We start from the raw sequence: 21,312 nt of genomic DNA on the forward strand, positions 1-21,312 counted from the left end.
AGCAGCGGGGATTCCGTCCATGGGATACCCACTGTTACTAAAATACAGCAAAGAAAAGATTGTATTCTCTAGTTATTGGTACCAGGCAAACCTCCAAAGAAAGCAGAAATGTCTGCATGATGTTAGCTCCTGAAAGGGCAGGTGTTTGGAGTATAGATTTCTCTCAACAGGACCTTATGTTGATAGGGAGCTAGAGGGTAGGATATCAGTGGCTCTGTCACAGCTGCATGTTTTGCCACAGACCAGCAGCACCTGTCAGGTTCACCTGATTTTGTCAGTTGTTCTCAAATAAAGTACTGACCCAATTTTTTGTGGCGTCAGTGTGACAGTTTACTGTGATATGCACAACTGTCATTGAAAACAAAATATACCAACATAGGACAATCATCTCAAACAAGCATCATTTATCTAGCAGCAATAGTAATGTAGCCTTCCCTACTTTGTCTGATCTTCTCTGCACTACACATACAATATGGACACATATCATAAAGCCTGTCCAATAAGGCAGCTCTTCAAAATAAGCTCACATGAGCATAGGTAAATGGGCTCTCTGTGCTCAAGAAAAAAAAACATATGGAAATGTTGTATTGTTACACATACTGAAACTAGTGATAACTATTGTCAGTCACATAAGCTGCATAGGAAAAGGCAACACATTAGTAGGCAGCCTTTACTTTTGTAGTTGTGTAAAACAATAATACTTTAAAGTGAAGGGAAAGGCAAGGCATTACATTCTAAACCCAAAATATGCCATTCTGTTTAAAGTGGACCATTCATTAACAGGAATCCCTATATATCCAATGACCATTAGTTTGCAGACTTTGTCGACCCAGAAAAAGACATAACCAAGATAAATACCTATTTGTTCAGTTTGAATTTATGCGGTAATATTTCCAGGGTATTTTAGAGAATGAAAGCAAAGTTCTGATTGGTTGCTATGGTTAATATTAGCTTTTCTTTATTTCTACACATACCCCACAACCATCCCGCTTTGAGCAGTACAGTCTCGCTTTTCAGGCACTTCCGCCATCCTGCCCATGAGGAGGAGGAATATTGGGGGGGGGGGGGGGGGGGGGGAGCACTCACTACTCAATCATATGGCATCTACACAGGCAGCACAGCATTTCCTGGAGTGCTGGGCACGCCCCCCAGAGTCATCAATACGAGGGCGTACTGCACACCCACTTTTTCAGGTGTGCACATACTTTCCCTCCTTCCAGTCACAATATATTGGGAGGTATATATACATGTAACAGTCTCACCCATCTGTTTAACCATCTACATTCAAAACAGTCTGTAAACAAATGCTGCCTGAGCTTAGCTAAAGGTAGGATTTATCAGCTATGTGCACAAATATTACAGCTATACCCACTTCACCCGTCATTTGCCTCTGCAAAAAACAATCTTATTTGAAAAGATCCAGAGGATTCAGTCTCCAACCACCGCATGTAGTTTATGTAACAACACATAAATAGCACATATTTGTAATATACAGCAATCAGAAATTTGCTTTCATAGTTTATCTTGCCCTAGACCAATGAAAGCCAATGCTTGATTAGTCACTGTGGGTCACATCTCAGTTGTGCTATTTTCCTTACATTAGGCCCTAGGGTATTTTTCTTTCAAGGGACAATTGTGCTGGTTTCTATGTGCAAAATGGTAATGGTGCACATGTAACTACAAAACGATCTTGTAATCCACACCAATCAGCTATCTTTAATTGTACAAAGTCAAATAGGATAAGAGTATTAAAATCCAATTGGCTGCTATGGATTCTTTTTGCAGTTAGAAGTACATCAGCAGAGGAGACCTTCAACTCCACACTCTGAACACTAATTAAAACACATTAATCTAAACCCTAATTCAGACAGAAATATGTAAGGATACTCACAACCACTTTGTGTACATTTTTAAAATACAAAAAGGAGCCACTAGTTGGCTTTTAGTCTGTTTATACATTTGATGTGCAAAAAAAAAAAAAAAAAATGGCTGCCTCAAGACAATCAGGAGTAGTACTAACCTCCTCAGAAGGTCTGGAGATAGACTACAATCTGCAATACAACATTAATGTCTTACAGAAACATTTGGGATACAGTCCATAACCAAAGACTTGACCATGCCTCATAGAAGATTTCCTTCCTGTAGCTCCTTCACTTCTCATTAACAAGCAGCGGCGCTGCTTCACACCAACCAATAAAAGGGGAGGCAAATTGGAGAGGAGGAAAGAATTCGCCTCTCTTTTTTGGACTAAGTGATGCGACGCAGGAAGGGAGGTGGGAATGCTCAATAGATATAAATAGATGGATATGGATGTTTCAGACATCATATCTGTTGTGTGCGTTGGGGTGACTCTGCCGACTATACTGAAAGTGATCAGTCAGTACGTTGCTTCGACCATACTGGTAGTCCCTTCCAGGAGTAAAGGAAGTAATGCCATTCTGTAGCTTTTCAGGAAGTTCACGGTGGTGGTCCAAACCCTGGACTTCTCCCGATGCGTGAGGGAGTAATTGCTTCTTTGCTTCTTGGTTAGCATCATACTTGGCCTGCAAATATATACAATGACCATGGAGCTCAGGACCAATGGAGATTGCTGAATTACAAACTATATTGCGGTTTGGAGAGTAAGTTTGCAAAAACAAAATCGTAATCTGCAGCTGAAATTTAATTCTAACAAAAACATTGATTAGTTGAGAAATAGAAATGCAACTTCCTACCAAAATCACTGGAAACTTAATGATCTACCCATTTATCCTATTTCAGCATTTTTCTAGGCATTTAAGATAATTATTTTGTTGCAAAGTCCATGGCACGCTAATCGGGGCTATTTGAGGAAAGGTGTAGTTTGACACATCTGTATGTGAAAGCAGCACTCACCTTGTTATATAGGAAGACCCCAAGAATTGCAGTCATCATTCCAAGAACATTGGTGCCAGTTACAGGATTACGAAGCATGATGAGAGAAACTGTAATGACCATGATCCTTTTGGTGGCATTTGCTACAGAATAACTGAGAGGACTTATAAGATTCAAGATGCTGAAGGCAATGAGGTTCTGAGCAAAATTACAGGTCCCGCTTATGACTAGGAGAAGAAGTGTCCATGACCACTGGGATACGGAAGCCTGGGTAGGATGGCAGGAAGAGAAAAGTAATGCAAAAATTAAATATATGAAGACAAATCGGAAGCAAGAAAAATAAAAAAGTGCAAAACCAGTCTTTTTTTAGGTTTTAAAAATAAACATTAACAATACATAAATTAACATTAGTTGGAAATATATATGGATCTTCTAGACTACATGCCTATTGAACGCTGTACATTTTGAATTCTAGGGCCAGTGACTGATTCACAGATGCTCCAAACAATTTCCAGTCAAGACAGAATAACACAGGTAGGAAGTATAAACTGGTTTTCTGGCTCCTAGACATGACCTACAGGCTCCTGAGTACAGGTAATCTTGGTTTGGGTATGGAATCCGGGGTGTTCGGGATGCTGGTGATCAGAATACAGACTGCACAATCCCGATGGTCAGAATCCCAAAATTAGGTAAGTATCCTAACCCTCCCCCTAACCGACCTGTCCCGCACGGTAACCCTAACCCTCCACTCCAGCAGCCTAATCCTATCCTTCCCCATAGTGCCTAACCCTTACAATCAGGATGTCAGCGGTCGGGATTCTGGCACCGGTATTCTGACCGCCGGCATCCCGGCCGCCTAGATGCTGACTTCATCCAACTATCTTTGAATGTGTGTTTCCCGTAGAGATAAAGTATGGCTGTCCACATACTCCACTAAAGGGATTGATTTATTTAAAAGATACTTCCCATTTGCCGATATTTTAAAACAGGAAGTAATCAATATTACATCTCTATCAATGCCTACGATTTAGAAAGTCAACTCACCAGATCGCTCTCCACTAAAAATGATGAAAGGTCTAGTAGCACCCATGTGGGGATCATGAAAAAGACAGCGTGACAGCCTAGGAGGTTGAGTAACCGCAGATGATGTATCCGAGAATCCTTTAGAACCTGCAGATTTTGTATATAAAAAGATAGGCCTTACATGTGCACATAAGGTCAAAGATCTACTACAGTATATATTTCATATAAATTTAGTATAACATGGTCAGAATCTTACACCTATGATTACTTAAAGCAATGTAATTGAGAACTGCCATAATAAAATGAAATGTCACCTATATACAGCAACACATCAGTCAGCAAATGTTTATGAAAATCATTCTGCAGATGCTTATGTATTATTCCGATTGCCCAATGTCTAAGTTGTCCCTAATAATGGAGTGGAGCAGAGCAGATGCCTTGGATTTGACTGAAACCAGGATGCTATATTTAATTATTCTTTATAAAGATTGTAAGCTTACGAGCAGGGCCTTCCTACCTATATATCTGTCTGTTATTACCCAGTTTTGTTCTATTTATGTTTCCAATTGTAAAGCGCAACAGAATATGCTGCGCTGTATAAGAAACTGTTAATAAATAAAGAATGGCTAATAGGTAATGAGATACTGGCCTTCTTGGAGAAGATGTTTTGCAGAGAAAAGCAGAGGGTGGCAGCCAAAGCACTGATCAGACCCCACATGTCAAAGGAGATCTCCGTGACTGTGGCCAGCAGGACACCTCCTATTATTGGAATCAGGGACACGTACACCTGTGTTAAGATGAAAAGCAGGTTAGACAAGCAATAAATCAGGTTATGTCCAAGTTATTCAGTAGTGTGTTGTCCACTCTACACTCACCCTGGTGGTCTGTTTCTCCTTCATTATTATTCTTGACAATAGCACAACCCATATTGGCATTGTGGCCTTTACTGTAATATAAAAGCAGATATTCAAAAAAGTTATGACTGTGCCATAATCCCATAGTGGATACACTCAATGTGTTCTAAATGTGTGAATAATTTCAGGAAGATCCTGTATTTTAGGATTTTTTTGATTTTCTATGGTTTACTCCCGGGTTAGCCAACCTCAGTCCTCAAGAGCTACTAACAATTCACGTTTTTTCCAGGTCACCTAGCTGGTGCACAGGTGCATTCATTACTCAGTGACATTTTAAAAGTTCCACTGTTGGAGCTAATTATTTCACTTGTGGTCCTGTGAGGAGACCTGGAAAACATGCACTGTTTGGGGCCCTGAGGACAGAGTTTGAGAACATGTGGTCTAATATCTGCAAATGTGAGTTTCAAGCACCATTTTGGAAGAATAAATCAAATAGATGGAGCAGAACAGACACAGCAGGTATTAAGAAAGGGAGGTAATGGGGTATGACAGTGGCTCCCAAACTGAGGTGCCACGGGCTGGTGGTTCAGTATCAAATAAAATTATTTTGGTCAATGTGACTGGCAGCCACCAGCACTGGTTTTGCCTATCAAAATATGGGAACAATTAGAAGCACATCTCTTTCTACCACCAGATAACTGAACCTAAAGCCGCAGCATACACACTAGACATTTTTATGAACGATAACGATATCGTTCAATAATATATCATATCGTTCAGTGTGTATGCAGTGAACGACCAACGATGCTCGCTCCCGCGGGTAGTTAACGATGTCTATTTTCGTCCGTACATGCAGGTCAATCTGACGATTTCGTCAAGAATTACCTGTTCAGAGATGTGGCAGGATGACTTCACTGAAAGATATGTTCCAGTGTGTACACCCAATATAGTTTGTCCTGCACTACAAAAGGTTCAAGGGAAATCTTTCACCAATATCGTTCATACAGCACATCGTCCAGTGTGTATGAGCCTTAGGGGTCTATTTACTAAGCTGTGTTAGGAGATAAGGTTAACGGTGATAAGGTATCAGCCAATCAGCTCCTAACTGCCATCTCACAGGCTGTGTTTGAAAAATAGCAGTTAGGAGCTGATTAGCTGGTACCTTGTTATCACCGTTCACTTTATCTCCTTACACAGCTTAGTATATAGACCCCTTAAGGTGCCCACACACTAGAAGATTATCTGCACGATTTCAATGCATCGTAACAATAAATAGTTTAAATTTGTGCAAATCATGCAGTTTCCAATTAGCGATAATGATCCGATGCACGGTCCCACGGGTCTTTAATCGGATCTTCAGATCTTACCTACTGCAGGTAAGATCTGGGACTCTCTTTAACGACGCACTGGAAATCGTTAAGGATGCATGATAGGTCGTTAGAAGATAGTTTGTCAAAATGAACACTATGCACGGTATCATTTCTCCAGGACTGCTTGGAGCTGCCGGGGAGTTCAAGGGAAATCGTTAGCGTGTGGGTACCTTGAGAATGACTGGTGAACACAATTTACTTAATTTCATCATTTTGCTCAAAAAGATTATTTTGGCCATGGGTGCCATAACTAAAAATGCTGGCACTCTTGGCGCTGTGATTAAAGAAAGTTTGGGAGCCACTGGGAATGGGGAGGTAAGTGAAAGTTGTGGTAGCTATTAAAAAAAAAAAAGTTTCAAAGACAGAATTTAGGAATCTTGTTTTCAAAACAACTATATTCCTTGCCTGCTGATCAAAGCAATCTTGGGCTATATAAAACACCTAAAAGAAGCCAAGCAAGAATAGCTGGAACTAAAAATAAACCATACATGCGAGAACAAAACCATCCAACCACGCATGAAGCATGTTCCGTTTTCCTAACTGTTCCATTTGTAGATGACAACCTCCATTCTCTTCTAATCTCCACAATATTCTCCAGTGCCTGCTAGAAGGCAGTTTCCTAGGGGTCTATTCAGCAATGCATTTTTTACTTAAATAATGCAGAAACAAGCCTTTCCGCATTTTTTTTTTATTTTAAAGTATTTCCACTATTCAGCATAGGGTTAATGCAACTATTTTCTCAGTTAATACCTATCTCGAAGAGTATCACACTGTAGAGAGCAAGCCATTGCTCTCTACAGTGCTTAAACATTTTTTGCTATTCAGCAAACAACAAAACATTGAAATACTCCATAAACATTGACTTTATATAATGCCATCTCAGAATGGTATTATATGAAGAAAATCCTTTATTTTCATGACAACTGAAGGGGCAGCAGTAAGTTTTCCCATCAGTCCCTGCAGGATCTTGAAACTCCACCCCAGTTTCCTTCGCTACTGTGTGGCCAGCAGCAAGTATGTACAACTCCAGCCACCCAAATGTGTCTAAATTGATTAAAATGTGTTAAAATTAATCTATATACTTTTATACATGTGGTTTGATAGATAACCACAAATATAAATCTATATAGACTAATATAAAGCATTGTACATGGAGCTGTACTGTACATACTTGCCGCTGACCAAACTGCAGAGGAGACTATTCGCACTGATATGAAGTGCATGTCTGACTATAAGCCTGAGCACGCGCAGAACAAGAAAAAGAAGGTTGTTTTGTTTTGTTTTTAGACTTCAGAAAACAATGCCTCCGGGAACTTTGCAGGGACAGCGTATTAACGCAAACACTGTCCCTGTGAAGTTTAATGCTGACTAGCAGGGATACAAGAATTGTTAAATAAAAATGGTCAGTGTTGCACGAAAATATTCAGCACAACAGTGACACTAATGCTGAATAGAGCTCCTAGTCCTTTTTAGTTACATTCAAATATATTATTTCACAAAACAAAACAATGTAAGCTAGTTGTGTTTCCAAATCCCTACTAAACAGAAATGCATTTTTCTTATTGCAGACATAGGGGCAGATGTATGAAGTTCTGGGAAGTGATAAAGTGGAGAGTGATGAACAACTAATCAGCTCCTGTCATTTTTCAAACACAACCTATAAGATGACAGTTAAGGAGCTGAGTGGCTGGTCGTTTATCACTCTCCAATTTATCACTTCCCAGAGCTAAATACATCTGTCTCTCACTTTCCTTTTGGTACCATGCAACATTATCAGTTGTAGTTCGAGTGCCTGAAAGTTACATTTTGCCAATGTGCACCATATGGCTGGGAACAAAAAGTCAGAAACAAATATTTGATTATGTTGTCTCCAGTAGGTTAGAAAAATAAATGCAATAGTCAGAAGTTTCTAAAGTACCCACCTAATTAGCAAACCCACATCACATTCTAAAGTATCATCCCACCAACAGCTGCAACCTGCACATTATTTTACGAAGACAGGTTACACGAATCTCGTCCTAATACTAGTGTGAGTGACACCCTGACAGGAGCTTCACTGTATAATAATGGGGGTCACCTCCTCCTCTGATCACAGCCCCATGCATCCCTTACGTTACCATACTGATGCCCCGACACGCAGTCACACCTCCCGATCACAGGCACCTGCGTGCATCCCACCCCACTGCAGCATGCAGGACCTAAATCAGAGCCCCCCTCTCAGTGCAGCCAACACCCCGATCACAGCCTTTACCCGCAGGTCACTTACCTGTATGTGCATAAGACACAGGCACCTTCCAGATGCTGAAATGCGCGGACACGGACGCGAAATACTTTCCAAAGGCCAGCGGAATAATGTACCAGCGGTAATACCGGGAGGGCAGCTGGGTGTGGGGGACCCCCCAGGCCCGGAGCATTGGGGGCAGGAAGCAGCAGATGGCCATGATGTGGAAGAGGGACACAGTCACCGGGTAAGGGAACCCGTTCAAGATGATCTTATTCACAACATTGCCGCCGGAGCTCACAGAGTACCAGAGAACGCAGAGCATCGCCACCCGGGCGCCCTCCCGTACACTGGCTACCTGCACTGGCCCACCGCCAGCTGCAGCGGACACCACCGCCATGACCACGGCCCTCCTCCTCCTTCCCCTCTGGGAAGCCGCACACCGGCCCGGGACACACACAAGAAGACGTGGAACTGGAGACGTCAAGAGAATGGGAGGGGATAGAGCATTTTCACAATGATGCCACTTCCGCTGGGATGATCCATTTCAACAAAATCGTAATTTCCGGAGACTATATATATATATATATATATATATATATATATATATATATATATATATATATATATATATATATATATACATACATACACACACACACACACACACACACACACACAAATGTGATCATGCTCCTGTCCTTCATGTTTAAGTTAGGAGGCGGTTATATTAAAATAAAATCACCGTGTGTTTATCAGATTCTGTTGTGTGGGAACATTTACAATTGCATTGTGTATAGATACGTCCTGCTCCATATTACTATGACATGCCTTCAACACAGTGCATACGATTAATACAATTGGTGTTGAAGATTTATTTTCTTAGTAGAATTTATAGGAACATCTGCGAAGTAATCGTTGGAAATACACCTGACAGATGCTCCAATGACACTACCATGCTTCCATGCGCTCGAAATGAATGAATGATGAATGGCTGTTGAAAAAGCGTTTTCTTTGGATCGGGCACTTCCATGTTACATCACTTCCTGGGAAAGATAAGTAATCAGCAGCACAGCTCCTCCATGGGGAAACACCGTTACCCTAGGATGAATTTGGTTTCGTCTTCACTGCGGAAAACTTAAAAAAAAAGTCACTGCTGGATACTTTTCATTTATATATTGAGTAGCAATTCAGTTAGCCATAATATTAAACTCAATTAGTCTAATCAATATTTAACTATTCCATCACAATTTTTATAATATATCTACATACATTTTATATATATATATATATATATATATATATATATATATATATATATATATATATATAGTCACACTTTTTTTTTTTAAATGAAACCTACACTAATGATAGGTAGGGGTTACTAAGAAATCAAATACCCCTTTCAAATTGCAATGCCGGGTTGCACCCAAAATGTTCAGGCTTCCATCTCAGGTGCGACCCGGTTGAGACCCCTTTCAGACTGGCTGCCCGACACGGCTTATTGCCGGTTTGATGGTGTCACCTCCATCACGTGCTGATCTTCCTATGCTGTAAACGGAACTCGGGTTGCATCGACCCAGATAACCCATTCACAGTGCAACGCAAGCATGGTTGAACCTGAGTTCAACCCTGCTCATTACCAGCGTTGAAATGCCAGGTCACTCAAACAATCTTATTTCAACCTGGCCCTTTCGCACTGCACAGTAACCCGGGTGCTGCACATTCACGTGCAATAACCCAGGTTATTGCAGCAAGTATGAAAGGAGTATTAAAAAGAAATCAGATATTTTTTTTCTTCTCTTATTCTTAATTGCTGACAAAAGTTTATTAAATACATCACTGGCAGCATTGATGGTTCAATGGTTAGCATTACTGCCTCAGCACTGTCGGAGAGAGAGAGAGAGAGCGGGAGAGGGAGAGAGAAGGAAAATAGATTGTAAGCTTCACTGTGGCAGAGACTGATGTGAATGGCCAATCATTCTCTGCAAAAGCACTGTGGAATATGCACTATATAAAAGGTAATAAGCCACATTATTTTTGTTCTGGTTTTCCTCTGTCTATTGAAAGGGTTGGAATGTCTTGTTGAACATTAGAAATTAAGGATCTGATAGACACCAATAAACCTATACAGTAGTAAGTGCAAAGATAAAAGGGGCATTTTGGTGGTATTTCTGATTTGTCACATATTAGATAGCTTGGAATGCCTTTCCTACACCATATGCATGGCTATGACATGATTACCTTTGGACTACTAGTTGCATATTACCCCTTTTACACAGGAGCTAAAACCCGGGTTTTTGAAGAGTTAACACGGGCAGCTCCCTGGTGTAAAAGGGGAGAGGGACCCCCTAATTTCCTTTAATGCTACATAATTTGGATATGGAAGTTGGTGCTGCAGACCCGGGCTCGCACTGTTTTGTCTTATCTTATTTTATTTTATCTGTTTACCATTGTATAAAACGTTGGTAATTGACTGTATTTGAATACCGGACAATGGTTATTTTGCTGTAAAACATTTTATTAAAAAAATGTATGTGCTTACGTTTGAGTTGCTGTCATATATTTATTATGCTTCAATAAAAAAACTTTGTTGAAAATATTAAAAAAAAAAAAAAGGGGAGAGGGTTGGATCGCCGGGTCGAGTGACCCGGCAATCCAACCCAGGTAACTAGCAGGGTTTAACACGGGTGTAGCCCGTGAAACCCTGCTGTGAGAACATCGCTATCCGGATCACAATGACCCGGAGTGCGCTGCTAGCCGGCCGATTGGTCCGCCTTCAGTGGTATCTGGAGATGACGTCATCTCCAAGCGACCACTTTCACTCCGGAAAAGCCGGGTCTATGCAGACCCGACTCCGATGTGAGCGCCGCCGACTCGGGAATATCCCGAGTCAGCACCGGCAAAATTCCGGGTCTGATCCAGATAGGAACTTTGTTCCAACTCTGGGTCAGACCCAGAATTTAAGTGGAAAAGGGGTATAACTGACTGCACTACACCCTGTTACTGTATTTTGTCATTTATATACATATAGCCTATGATTGAAGATACCGCTTCACCACACATTGCTAACTACCAACTATTTTTGAGAAATTCAAAATTCAGTTTTAGAAGATGTGTACAAATTTCAGCCTGTTTCTAATGCCTCGCCTCGCCTCTGTCCTTCAAACCACATATTCAGTCCCTTTCCCACTCTTGTCACTTCCACCTTCATAATATCTCCAAGATCAGCAAAAAAAAAAAAAAAAAAAAAAAAAAGAGATATGACATTAGCTCCCACATGGAAGATTGTTCATTAATTCATCTTTTACGTTACTAATGAAGTCCCTATTTCCCTCACATTCTCTCTCTGCCCTAGAATCATACATTTTAAATATGACTAAAGGTCAGATTACCTGATATTGGAGAAGAGCAAACCTGACTCCCATTTCCCACAATTAAAGGAAGCCATATGGCAGGCTTACAAAATGGAGCACATCTCGAGAATCAAGCCCTAAAATGATCGTTTTGCAGCCACCTAATTCCCCCAACTGTAAAAATGATCTACTTTATGGTCCACCATAACACTACTTCCCCACTTTCTTTAGACATCAAGCTAGTCTAATGTACGGTGCTGTGCAACCTCTGCCTCTCTTTATGTCTGCTAGTTAAGCACATACCTCCCAATACCATTTATCTATTATTTTCTGATGTCCTTATTGTACGATCACTTAGTAAGTCACTTCTTTTTCTTTTAACAATTCAGTTCTTTGATTGCATTGTAACTCTTCACTACACTTACGTCCTTCTGAACCAGTTTCCCCTTTATTTTTTCGACAAAACCCTTACTAGATATAAAAAAAAGTTTTCCGATAGGACCTTGCGACTTTTGCCACTTACACCACCCTAGTCCTGCTTAGTGTCAGTTTATAGAAGCAACTACAGTCCAGTTGTCGGAAAAGACAGTATAGGTTAAGGTTAAAAGTGCTGAATTGCATGCCATAATTTTCAAAATATTTGTGTGCAGATATCCTTAACACTTGAAGCACATGCCCTGTACCCCGCCTTTAAGGAGATGGGTACGGGATGCCTGCATTCAAAATCCTGATGCTGGCATCCAGAGAGGGTTAGTATACCGACACCCGTCGGTCAGTATCCTAACCCTCCCGCCCCAGTGCCTAAACCTAACCTCCTCATCATCATCCCCGCACCCTAAACCTAACCCTCGCCCGAGTACCTAACCCATCTACTTACCTTTGGTATTCCGGTGGTCTGACTGCCAGATCCCATCTGCTGTATCCCTCTTTAAGTATAGAAAAGCTAGATCCTTTGGAACTGAATTTGGTGGGGAGCAATAGCCATTCTGGCTCCGAGAGAGACATGCCTTGACCCTTTAACATTGGATTCAGCCACCATCCAAGGTATTCCTTGTGTCCTTGGTAAGTCTGATAACATGATCTAGAGTTGTGAAACAGACTCCCACTCCGTGAGCAGATCCAGGTGGAGGTTTTGCATACACCATCTTGCTAAACAAAAAATGCCTATAGTAGATGAGAACATTTCTAGGAGACAATCCCTTGTTACTACCAGCTGCCTGATTCAGAGATGGACGCTAACGCGATCTCATACAGAACGCAAATGAGAAAATATGCTGTTAGCAAAGATCACCTGAGCATAAATATGCCCACTGCAGCCTTCTTACCTGCGTGCGACCACGCATACATGCGTAAACATCAGTAACTTTGAAGCACATCGGCAGCTGTCTGACCCTCCGCAGCCTTGGGTGCTTTTATGACACGCAGAGCTGCATGTGCAATAGAAGTGGCTAATTTATATACACCCATGTAACAGCGTTCAAACCGCCAGGCACATCTGTGTTTTGCTGCCCCCTCCCCCGTCACCACCCCCAAAAGCTCACTTCTTGTCAATTACTCTGCGATGGGTCTCGGTGGCCTGCACGATCACAGAGCTGCCTTCGCGCACTGCGATGCACACGTAATGGCAAACAATCACTCAATCTGCGTGAAAATTGCTTTAGCATCCATCTCCGAAGCAGGCCTTTTGTACGCTAGCTGTTGCATTTAGAAAAATGTTTATAATGTCAATGATACTGTGGCTTATGCTATGTCTCAAGAGAAGGCTGTATTGATGTAGGAAAGTCATCTCCTTAGCTGTCTTGCCTTGTTTACAGTCACAACAATGTTAGAAGGCAATAAATATTATAAGGCAATACAGTAATTACCTGTTTTCTGAGAGCATCTGTGAAAATTACCAGCACCATGGTGAAGGTCCTTTGAGAAGTAGAAATTCTGAACAGGAGACAGGTGCACTGGTTGTGATGAACTAGACATTTCAGAAATTGATTATATTGAGCTGTGGAGATAAGTATCTTGTAGATCAGAGGTTCCCAAACTCTGTCCTCAACACACCCTAACAGTCCAGGTTTTAAGGATAGCCATGCTTGTGCATAGATGGTATAATCAAACTGATTGAGGTACTGTGCTTGATATCCTAAAAACCTGGACTGTTAGGTTGCTTGAGGACAGAGTTTGGGAACCATTGATCTATCTCCATACTTTTGTTAAGATGTTTAAGGAGAACCTTCACTACATTGATAAAGGACATAGGAAATTCTCTGCTTCCTACTCACTCCTAAATGAGTTTTAACTCAGAAAGTGAACGATTTTTTCAACGATTGAACGATATCGTTAATAGTTAAAAAAAATCGTTGTGTGTCTATGCACCTTAACACATTGCAGACATTGAGGCACAAATTAGGGTAGTGGCTCCCAAACTCTGAGTACATGTGGTTATATCAAAATGAATGGTTTCGCCTCCTTTTGGTTGTGGGACAGCCACTTGTGCCCAAAAGAGTAAATAGCTTACACATATAAGAGCACACACAATTTCAGCTATAAAGAGGAACTCCCTCTCCCCCAAAGAATGACTACCTGAAAGCCAGACCAATATGTTACTTAGGGACATATGTATCAAGCTGATTTTTACATAAAATTATGCAGAAATTGCAGTTTCTGTATAATTTTATGTATTGCTCCTATGTACTAAAAGCACAATGCAGGAGATTTTATAGAAATCTCCAGCCAAGTGCTATTAGCACTTCAGATCGCAGTCCCCATTATTGTCAATGGGGACTACGATCTAACCTCTATGTACTAAACTCCAAAAAAGCTAAGCTTTTAAGAGTTTAGCCCCGGTAGCTTACACCATTTTCAGATGGTGTAACTACTGTAAGCCTATGGAGGCTCCAGGTGCAGGAGAGATCTTTCGATCCCTTTCCCGCAGCCGGCTCCGGAGGCTGACACCATGCGCAGTGTCAGCTTCCCCGGAGAAGTCTTTCACTTCTGTGACAGACTTCTCCTAAATGCCGGGGATATAGCTCACAGGCACAGCGGTTAACAGCTGTCCCTGAGAGTCTCTCTTTGTACATAGCAGGGATATTTTCATTGAAAATGAAAATATTTCCGGCGAGATGGATACATAATAATTGCAGCAGTGCTGACATTATTAGTACATAGACCCCTTATGGTGCATACACACGATCAGATTTTTTCTTCAGATATGGACGATAACGATTTAAAAATCGTTCAGTCGTTCATATCTGATGAAAAATCGTTCATATCTGACATGCCTGAACGATGGACGATCAACGATGCGCGTTCCCGTTTGTCAGATAACGATATCTGACATCTGATGGGTTTGCAGTCAGACTTGGACGATTCCATTCATTTTAATGCAGTTAAAAATCGTTCAATCGTTCAAATCGTTCAAAACTTTGGTCAAATCGTCCAAATCGTTTAATCGTTCAGTCGTTCATCTGACAAATCTGACAAGTCTGACAAATCTGACCGTGTGTACGCTCCATTAGACTTCCTGAAGCAGTAGAATCTCACACAAGCAAATCCTAAAATATAGCTTGTTGGAGGAAATACAAAATTATAAAGCTACAAACTGATGATTCCTATACCAGGTCAAATGTTATGTAAACTTACTTTTAGTTTTTATTTTTCAGTAAGTTGCAAAAGTGATGTATGGCTGATAGCAACACCCTATTGTAAGGAGCCTAAATTGTTCTTAGTCAGAAAGTGTTCAATCACATGTGTATCTGTATACAAATGAGGGATCAGTAAAACTTATTGTGTAATAAGAGTATATAGCCTCAAGTTTTAACCATCCCTACATTACATCACACTCACATTTCATTAGACCACAGGTTCTCAAACTCGGTCCTCAGAACCCCAAACAGTGCATGTTTTCAGGTCTCCTCACAGACTAACAAGTGAAATCATTAGCTCCACCTGTGGATCTTTTAAAATGTGCCAGTGAGTAATGGCTGCACCTGTGCACCTGCTGGGTGACCTGGAAAATGTGACCTGTGTGGGGTCCTGAGGACAGAGTTTGAGACCACTGCATTAGACCATAGAATGAGAGGGCTAGGCTCAGCAATAGCATTGGAGGGAAGCTCTTATTGCACCATTTTTTGGTATCTGCAGAAAAATATACAGAACATGGAAATACTACTCCATAAAGAAAGATAAAAACACATAATGCACTAGGTGTTCCGTCCTTACATTTATAAAAAAAAAAAAGTTGTTTAGTGCAGAGGTTCCCAAACACGGTCCTCAAGGCTCCCCAACAGTTCAGGTTTTAGAGATATCCATGGTTGAGCACAGGTGACTTAATTAATACCTCCGTCAATTTGATTTAACCACCTGTGCTTAACCATGGATATCTCTAAATCCTGAACTGTTGGCGAGCCTTGAGGACCATGTTTGGGAACCTCTGGTTTAGTGACAAGACATTACCAGCTGGGTTACCAATCTTGCCGCCCTGATAGGCTACAGTGGGTAATGTTACTGTGCATGCAATGGTTCAGGTCATGAAGTTTGGAAATCCCAGCTTCCTAATTGAGTAGATCAAACAAGAGAACTTACAGCACTGCACATTTTTCAAATCCTTATGGATACGTGGCCTGTTTATAGTTCCCCACTGCCACAGTTGTCCATTTATACCCAATACTTTAACACTCTCTGGTAAAGACTCAAATGTAAACCATTTTCTTATTAAAAAACCTAAACTGTAAACACCCACTTGTCACACCAATCATTCAGTTGGAGGATTCATGAAAAACCCTTATTTGGTTTGAAGAAAGTTGGAAATCTTTTTATTCTGCTTTATTAAGCTAACATCCATCTTCATTAGCCAGTATACTGACAAAAAATACATGGTGCTTAGTAACGCATTAGGAGCTAGATCTGGACCTTTGATGCAGTCCCATATTGCCAACAGCATTCTGTAGCAGCTACATCTTAACACTGCGTACAGGAGAGACTATTACCACACTGTGCATAGAGGGCCTGATTCAGCAACAGATGCTATTGCAATCGCAGCTGTGAAAATATGCTAATGCTTCCAAAAGTTACCAGCGTATAGGGGCAGCCACTGCTATCCGTCAACGTGAACATCGGTATCAGGCAGTCATGCAGCATATAAGTCTGACCAGCCGCAAACACCACTCCTGACACGCAGAGCTCTCATGCTGCAAAGGAGATCGCAATAGATCATTTATGCACGCCCCTGAAACATCGTTTAAACGGTCAGACACTTTTTTCTAACCACTCCCCTGTTCTTGCTCCCAATCGCTGACTACCTGTCACTCACTTTGCGAATGGTTCTTCTGTACGAAAGTAATCGCAATACAATCGCTGCATGTGCACAATGCAGCATTCACACATGCGCAATAGCAATCGCTCGAACTGCAAAAATATCAGCATTGCATCCGCTGCTTAATCAGTAGACACCAGGTCATACATGCCTACTTTCCCGGGAGGCTACCGATTTTGAGTAACCCCCCGCTGCCCTGGAAGAAAAGGCATATCTCCTGCATAAATATGAGGGAGGATTTATATATTATATTATATATATATATATATATATATATATACACACATACGAGGACAGTCTCTTTCCATCTATTCTATAGGACAGGGGTAGTAGACCTCGGTCCTCGAGAGCTACTAACAGTTCACGTTTTCCAGACCACCTGGCAGGTGCACAGGTATATTCATTACTCACTAGCACATTTGAAAAGATCCTCAGGTGGAGCTAATTATTTCACTTGTAATTTTGTGAGACCTGGAAAACATGCACTGTTGGTAGCTCTCCAGGCCCAGGGTTGGCTACCCCTGCTATAAGACTTCTGTTCTGAGAGCCATACACAAAGGCACTTTTTAGAGACCGCTACTTGTATATATTTTCTACTAGCTGCAGTACCTGGCTCCGCTCGGGTGGAAGTGTTATCGGTCTCACCCTAGGCAGCCAGCTCCCTCCCTCAGTGGCCTGCACTCTGGTAATCTCTGCCACTTGGACACCAGCTCCCTTGTACTGTGCCACACCACCTGCACAGCAACTTCCTCTAGGGACGAGTTGGCTCCTTTGTCCTCCTAAGTGACTGCCCATCGGTATTCTCGTCACTGAGGACAGTGCTGCAGCATCCCCAGATTACAGGGAGCTCCACCAATCACCACACATAATGGGTCCCTGAACAGCAGGTACACCAGCACTTTTGTAATGGGTCTCCTGAGGTGGCAGCTGCCCTCTTTACTGCACGCTCTGGACTACTCTCATTGCTCACAGCAAAACCTGAAAAATAGGCCTGAAAATTTAGACTTGTCAAGAGCAGTGCAGGGGACCCCTCCATGCGTAGCCCTGCTAACAGTCCTCTGACAACCAATCGTGATGATCCTTAGCCTAAAACCCATCTAGGAAAATTACCTACACAACTATGAAAACAGCATCACAATCCGTTCAGTGGTTGCAGTTTATCACAATCAGACACTCATATTTATAAATATATATACACACACACATACATACATACATACACATACATACTTTTATACCTATTTTTCACACCATTGGCTCTCATTTGTTTGTTACTATTAATCCTGCAAGCTATCCTATATTACATGAAGTAAACAGGATATTACTTTCTTAAGAACGTTGTGCATCAGGATCTGTGCTTTTAAGGAAATAATGATGCCCACAGTGGCAAACACAGGGGGGGGGGGGGGGTAGAAAAAAATGCCTGATTTTAGAGTGAGCGTGGCCAGTCCATGAAGAGGGCATAATTAGCACTTATACAGCTTTAATATGCATCATACAAAGTGTATTGTGTGTCATAATTCCAGCATATACAGGATCACAGGAAGTCATTAGATGCAGCAGTAGTGCCATCCTGCCTGAGCTGAATGTTTTTATTTTAGATGTGGGCTCCATTCCAGGGCATGGGAGCAAGTTCGGGAGTCTGGGGGAGCAGCAGAAGAACCTAGCACTGCCCTGGACATATATGTAAATATTGGGCTCTATAGCAGTGCATCCCTAAAGGCTCCCATACATCAGAGATTGATTGCAAATTGCACGATTGCTGCAATCGATAGTGTATAAAAATCTTTCCCTTTTTTAATCGATTGCAGATTTGCCACAATCGATTGAAAAAGGGAAAGATTTTTATACACCATCGATTGCAAATTGCACAATTGCTGCAATCAATCTCTGATGTATGGGGGCCTTAACAGTGCATGTTCTCCAATCCCCTAATTGGTGCACAGGTGTATATATTACTGGCTGATACATGTTAAAAGATCCACAGGTGGTGCTAATTTCATTTATGATATTGAGAATAAAATGCAGCGCTAGTAAAATTCCATTATATTACTATTTCTATTGTGATCATGCTGGGGAAAAGGGTTTCCAGGCAGACGGAACACCCCCCCCCCCCCCCCCCCCCCCCTGCGTTTGCCTATAGCGATCTGCACACAATGAGCCAAAGTGTACGATTTCCCTTGAAACTGTCCCCGGCAGCTCTGCACACGATCTGGTGGCCCATCTTCAAACTCTCTCTCCTGCATCCAAACTTTCAGTTTATCGTGTCCTAGATTGTCAGATCTGCCCTAGTGCAAGGCAGATCTGACGATGCGATGTGCAACCAGCGGGGACGCGCATCTTGAGTGGGGACTCACAATTTACTCTCAATTTGGCCATATTTTACACGATCTGTCATTCCAATGTGTCGGAATCAGCCAGACCGGGTAACATATCACTGTGTGTGGCCAGCTTAAGGGCACTAACCTTGATTATTTAATTTTTTTCCCCAATATGAATTTAATAATGAATACAAAGTGGTTACTAGTTTGTGTGTTTTTTTTTTATCCAGTAACTATGAAGAGTAGATCAGACTGCTTGCAGAGCTCACCCTTTACCATAATTGCCATTGACTCTCTTTCTCATACCTTTTCTCTCCTCTCAGAGCTTTCCAGTCAGTCTAGTTAATGTGCTATAATTTTCTCACCATGGTCCAGTCGCAAGGACTATGTGTGACATGATTAGTGGTGTGGTCAGATTAACAGATTCAATCCTTCCCTTCCAGAAAGGGTAAAGAGAGGAGATCACAAATTTGCTCTAGTCTGCTCCGAAGAGATAACATTGCATAAAATATACAAAGACATCCCAAGCAAAGATAAGTCACAAGTTAAAAGTTCTCATCTCCTACATGCAAGTACAAATATATATGTACTAGTATCTAGCTCCATCACAGCCAAATAGGTTTATTCCCGGCTACCCTAAACTGCATGTTTTTCATGGGTATAATCATGTGGAAATACTGCTCAATACATAGTGACAATTTCAGTTTAGTATGTTGAGTCAGAGCTCCAGGTCAGGTTTATTTAAGCTCGCTGGTTTGACCTTGAGGAAAAACAAATAAAAACTTCAAGCCGCTTAAGGTGCCTATCCACTAGAAGACAGGCAAAATCCTGCACGATTACAACATTGTAATCGTGCAGTCGTTCAGTGTAGGCACAATCATCTGCCAACATGCTGAACCTGACGTTATCGTCAGGTTGACCAGCATGTTTGCACGATGATAGATGTCTAAAAGACCAATTTTTGAAACAAACAATCTCAAACGATTATCGAATATAGTTATCGGTCACTCACTCATTTTAATCATCTAGTGAATAGGCACCTTTAGAGCTAGTGGTGATTCCTGAGCAACTCCAAGATCTATTCATTAGTCAACTTTTATTCATCAAGTGCAAACTGACACGCTACAACCTCAAATATTAGTTCAACCTACAAAATTGCTGCCTCCTGTGTGCAATTTTTCATTTTTAGGTGGGTTGGGGTGAGGAAAGATTCAGCGATTGCTACACAAAATTCAAACTACTTTAAGGAACGGGGTCATATTGTAACATCTAACACATTGACTCAATTTAACTAAACATTTTCTTTTTGAAGTGTTTTTGGAAACGTCAGTTTAGCTAGATCTAGATACCCCAACACCCTACAAATTATTCACCTCCAATACCTCAACTAAAGGATAGTCTTCCCTCTTTCTATATTTGTTTTATCAAAGCATTACCTACACATACACATATTAGGCCCCATCTGAATGTTACATTGTTGTGTTCCCACCCCTCACTAAATAACGTAATGGCATTTTTAAATTAGGAATATCTCCCACCCTTCTGAGAGGTTTGTAGCCATATAAAAGAATATGGGGGCATTGCACGCAAGTGAAAGTTCTAGGGTTTCCCTTATGCAACTTGATTAACACACTAATTGTGATGAAGTAAATAAGGTTCTGACTTAGACAAGTAACATCACACCAAACATGTATTATACATGTATAATAAAGGGCACTAATGTAAAAGAGCCACTTTTGTCAAACAGCAACAAAACTGAATACTAGGCAGATTAAGTTTTCATTATATGGTCACTGGATACTGTTCCTTACTAAAAAAAAAAAAAAGTTTTAATAGTAATGCCAATATAAAAGCTCCACCTTAAATAAATACAAATGTGCATAGAAATAAAAAAGGTAGAGTGCATCAAGTACACTTACTAAAAACTTTCCAAATATAAACAGATTACAACTTAATTCATAATCACTCCTAGCCTAAAGAAATTGTAAGTAATATTGGGCTTTGTTTTA

The 21,312-nt window shown here is 41.2% G+C and overlaps 1 protein-coding gene across 1 annotated transcript; it reads right to left on the reverse strand.

Moving 5' to 3' along the window:
- Window positions 1-1,067: 1,067 nt before the first annotated feature.
- LOC148479045 (solute carrier family 35 member E1-like) lies at window positions 1,068-8,805 on the reverse strand. The gene is made up of 6 exons (XM_088455019.1): window positions 8,367-8,805; window positions 4,752-4,822; window positions 4,526-4,663; window positions 3,898-4,023; window positions 2,875-3,120; window positions 1,068-2,543 (listed from the first exon to the last, which is right to left on the reverse strand). Exons 1-6 carry the CDS (start codon window positions 8,719-8,721, stop codon window positions 2,316-2,318), a joined length of 1,164 nt encoding a protein of 387 aa, XP_088311145.1. The 5' UTR covers window positions 8,722-8,805; the 3' UTR covers window positions 1,068-2,315.
- Window positions 8,806-21,312: the final 12,507 nt, after the last annotated feature.

Source organism: Taudactylus pleione, unplaced genomic scaffold (genome assembly GCF_031769625.1).
Source record: "Taudactylus pleione unplaced genomic scaffold, aTauple2 ptg000641l, whole genome shotgun sequence".
Lineage (NCBI taxonomy): Eukaryota > Metazoa > Chordata > Amphibia > Anura > Myobatrachidae > Taudactylus > Taudactylus pleione.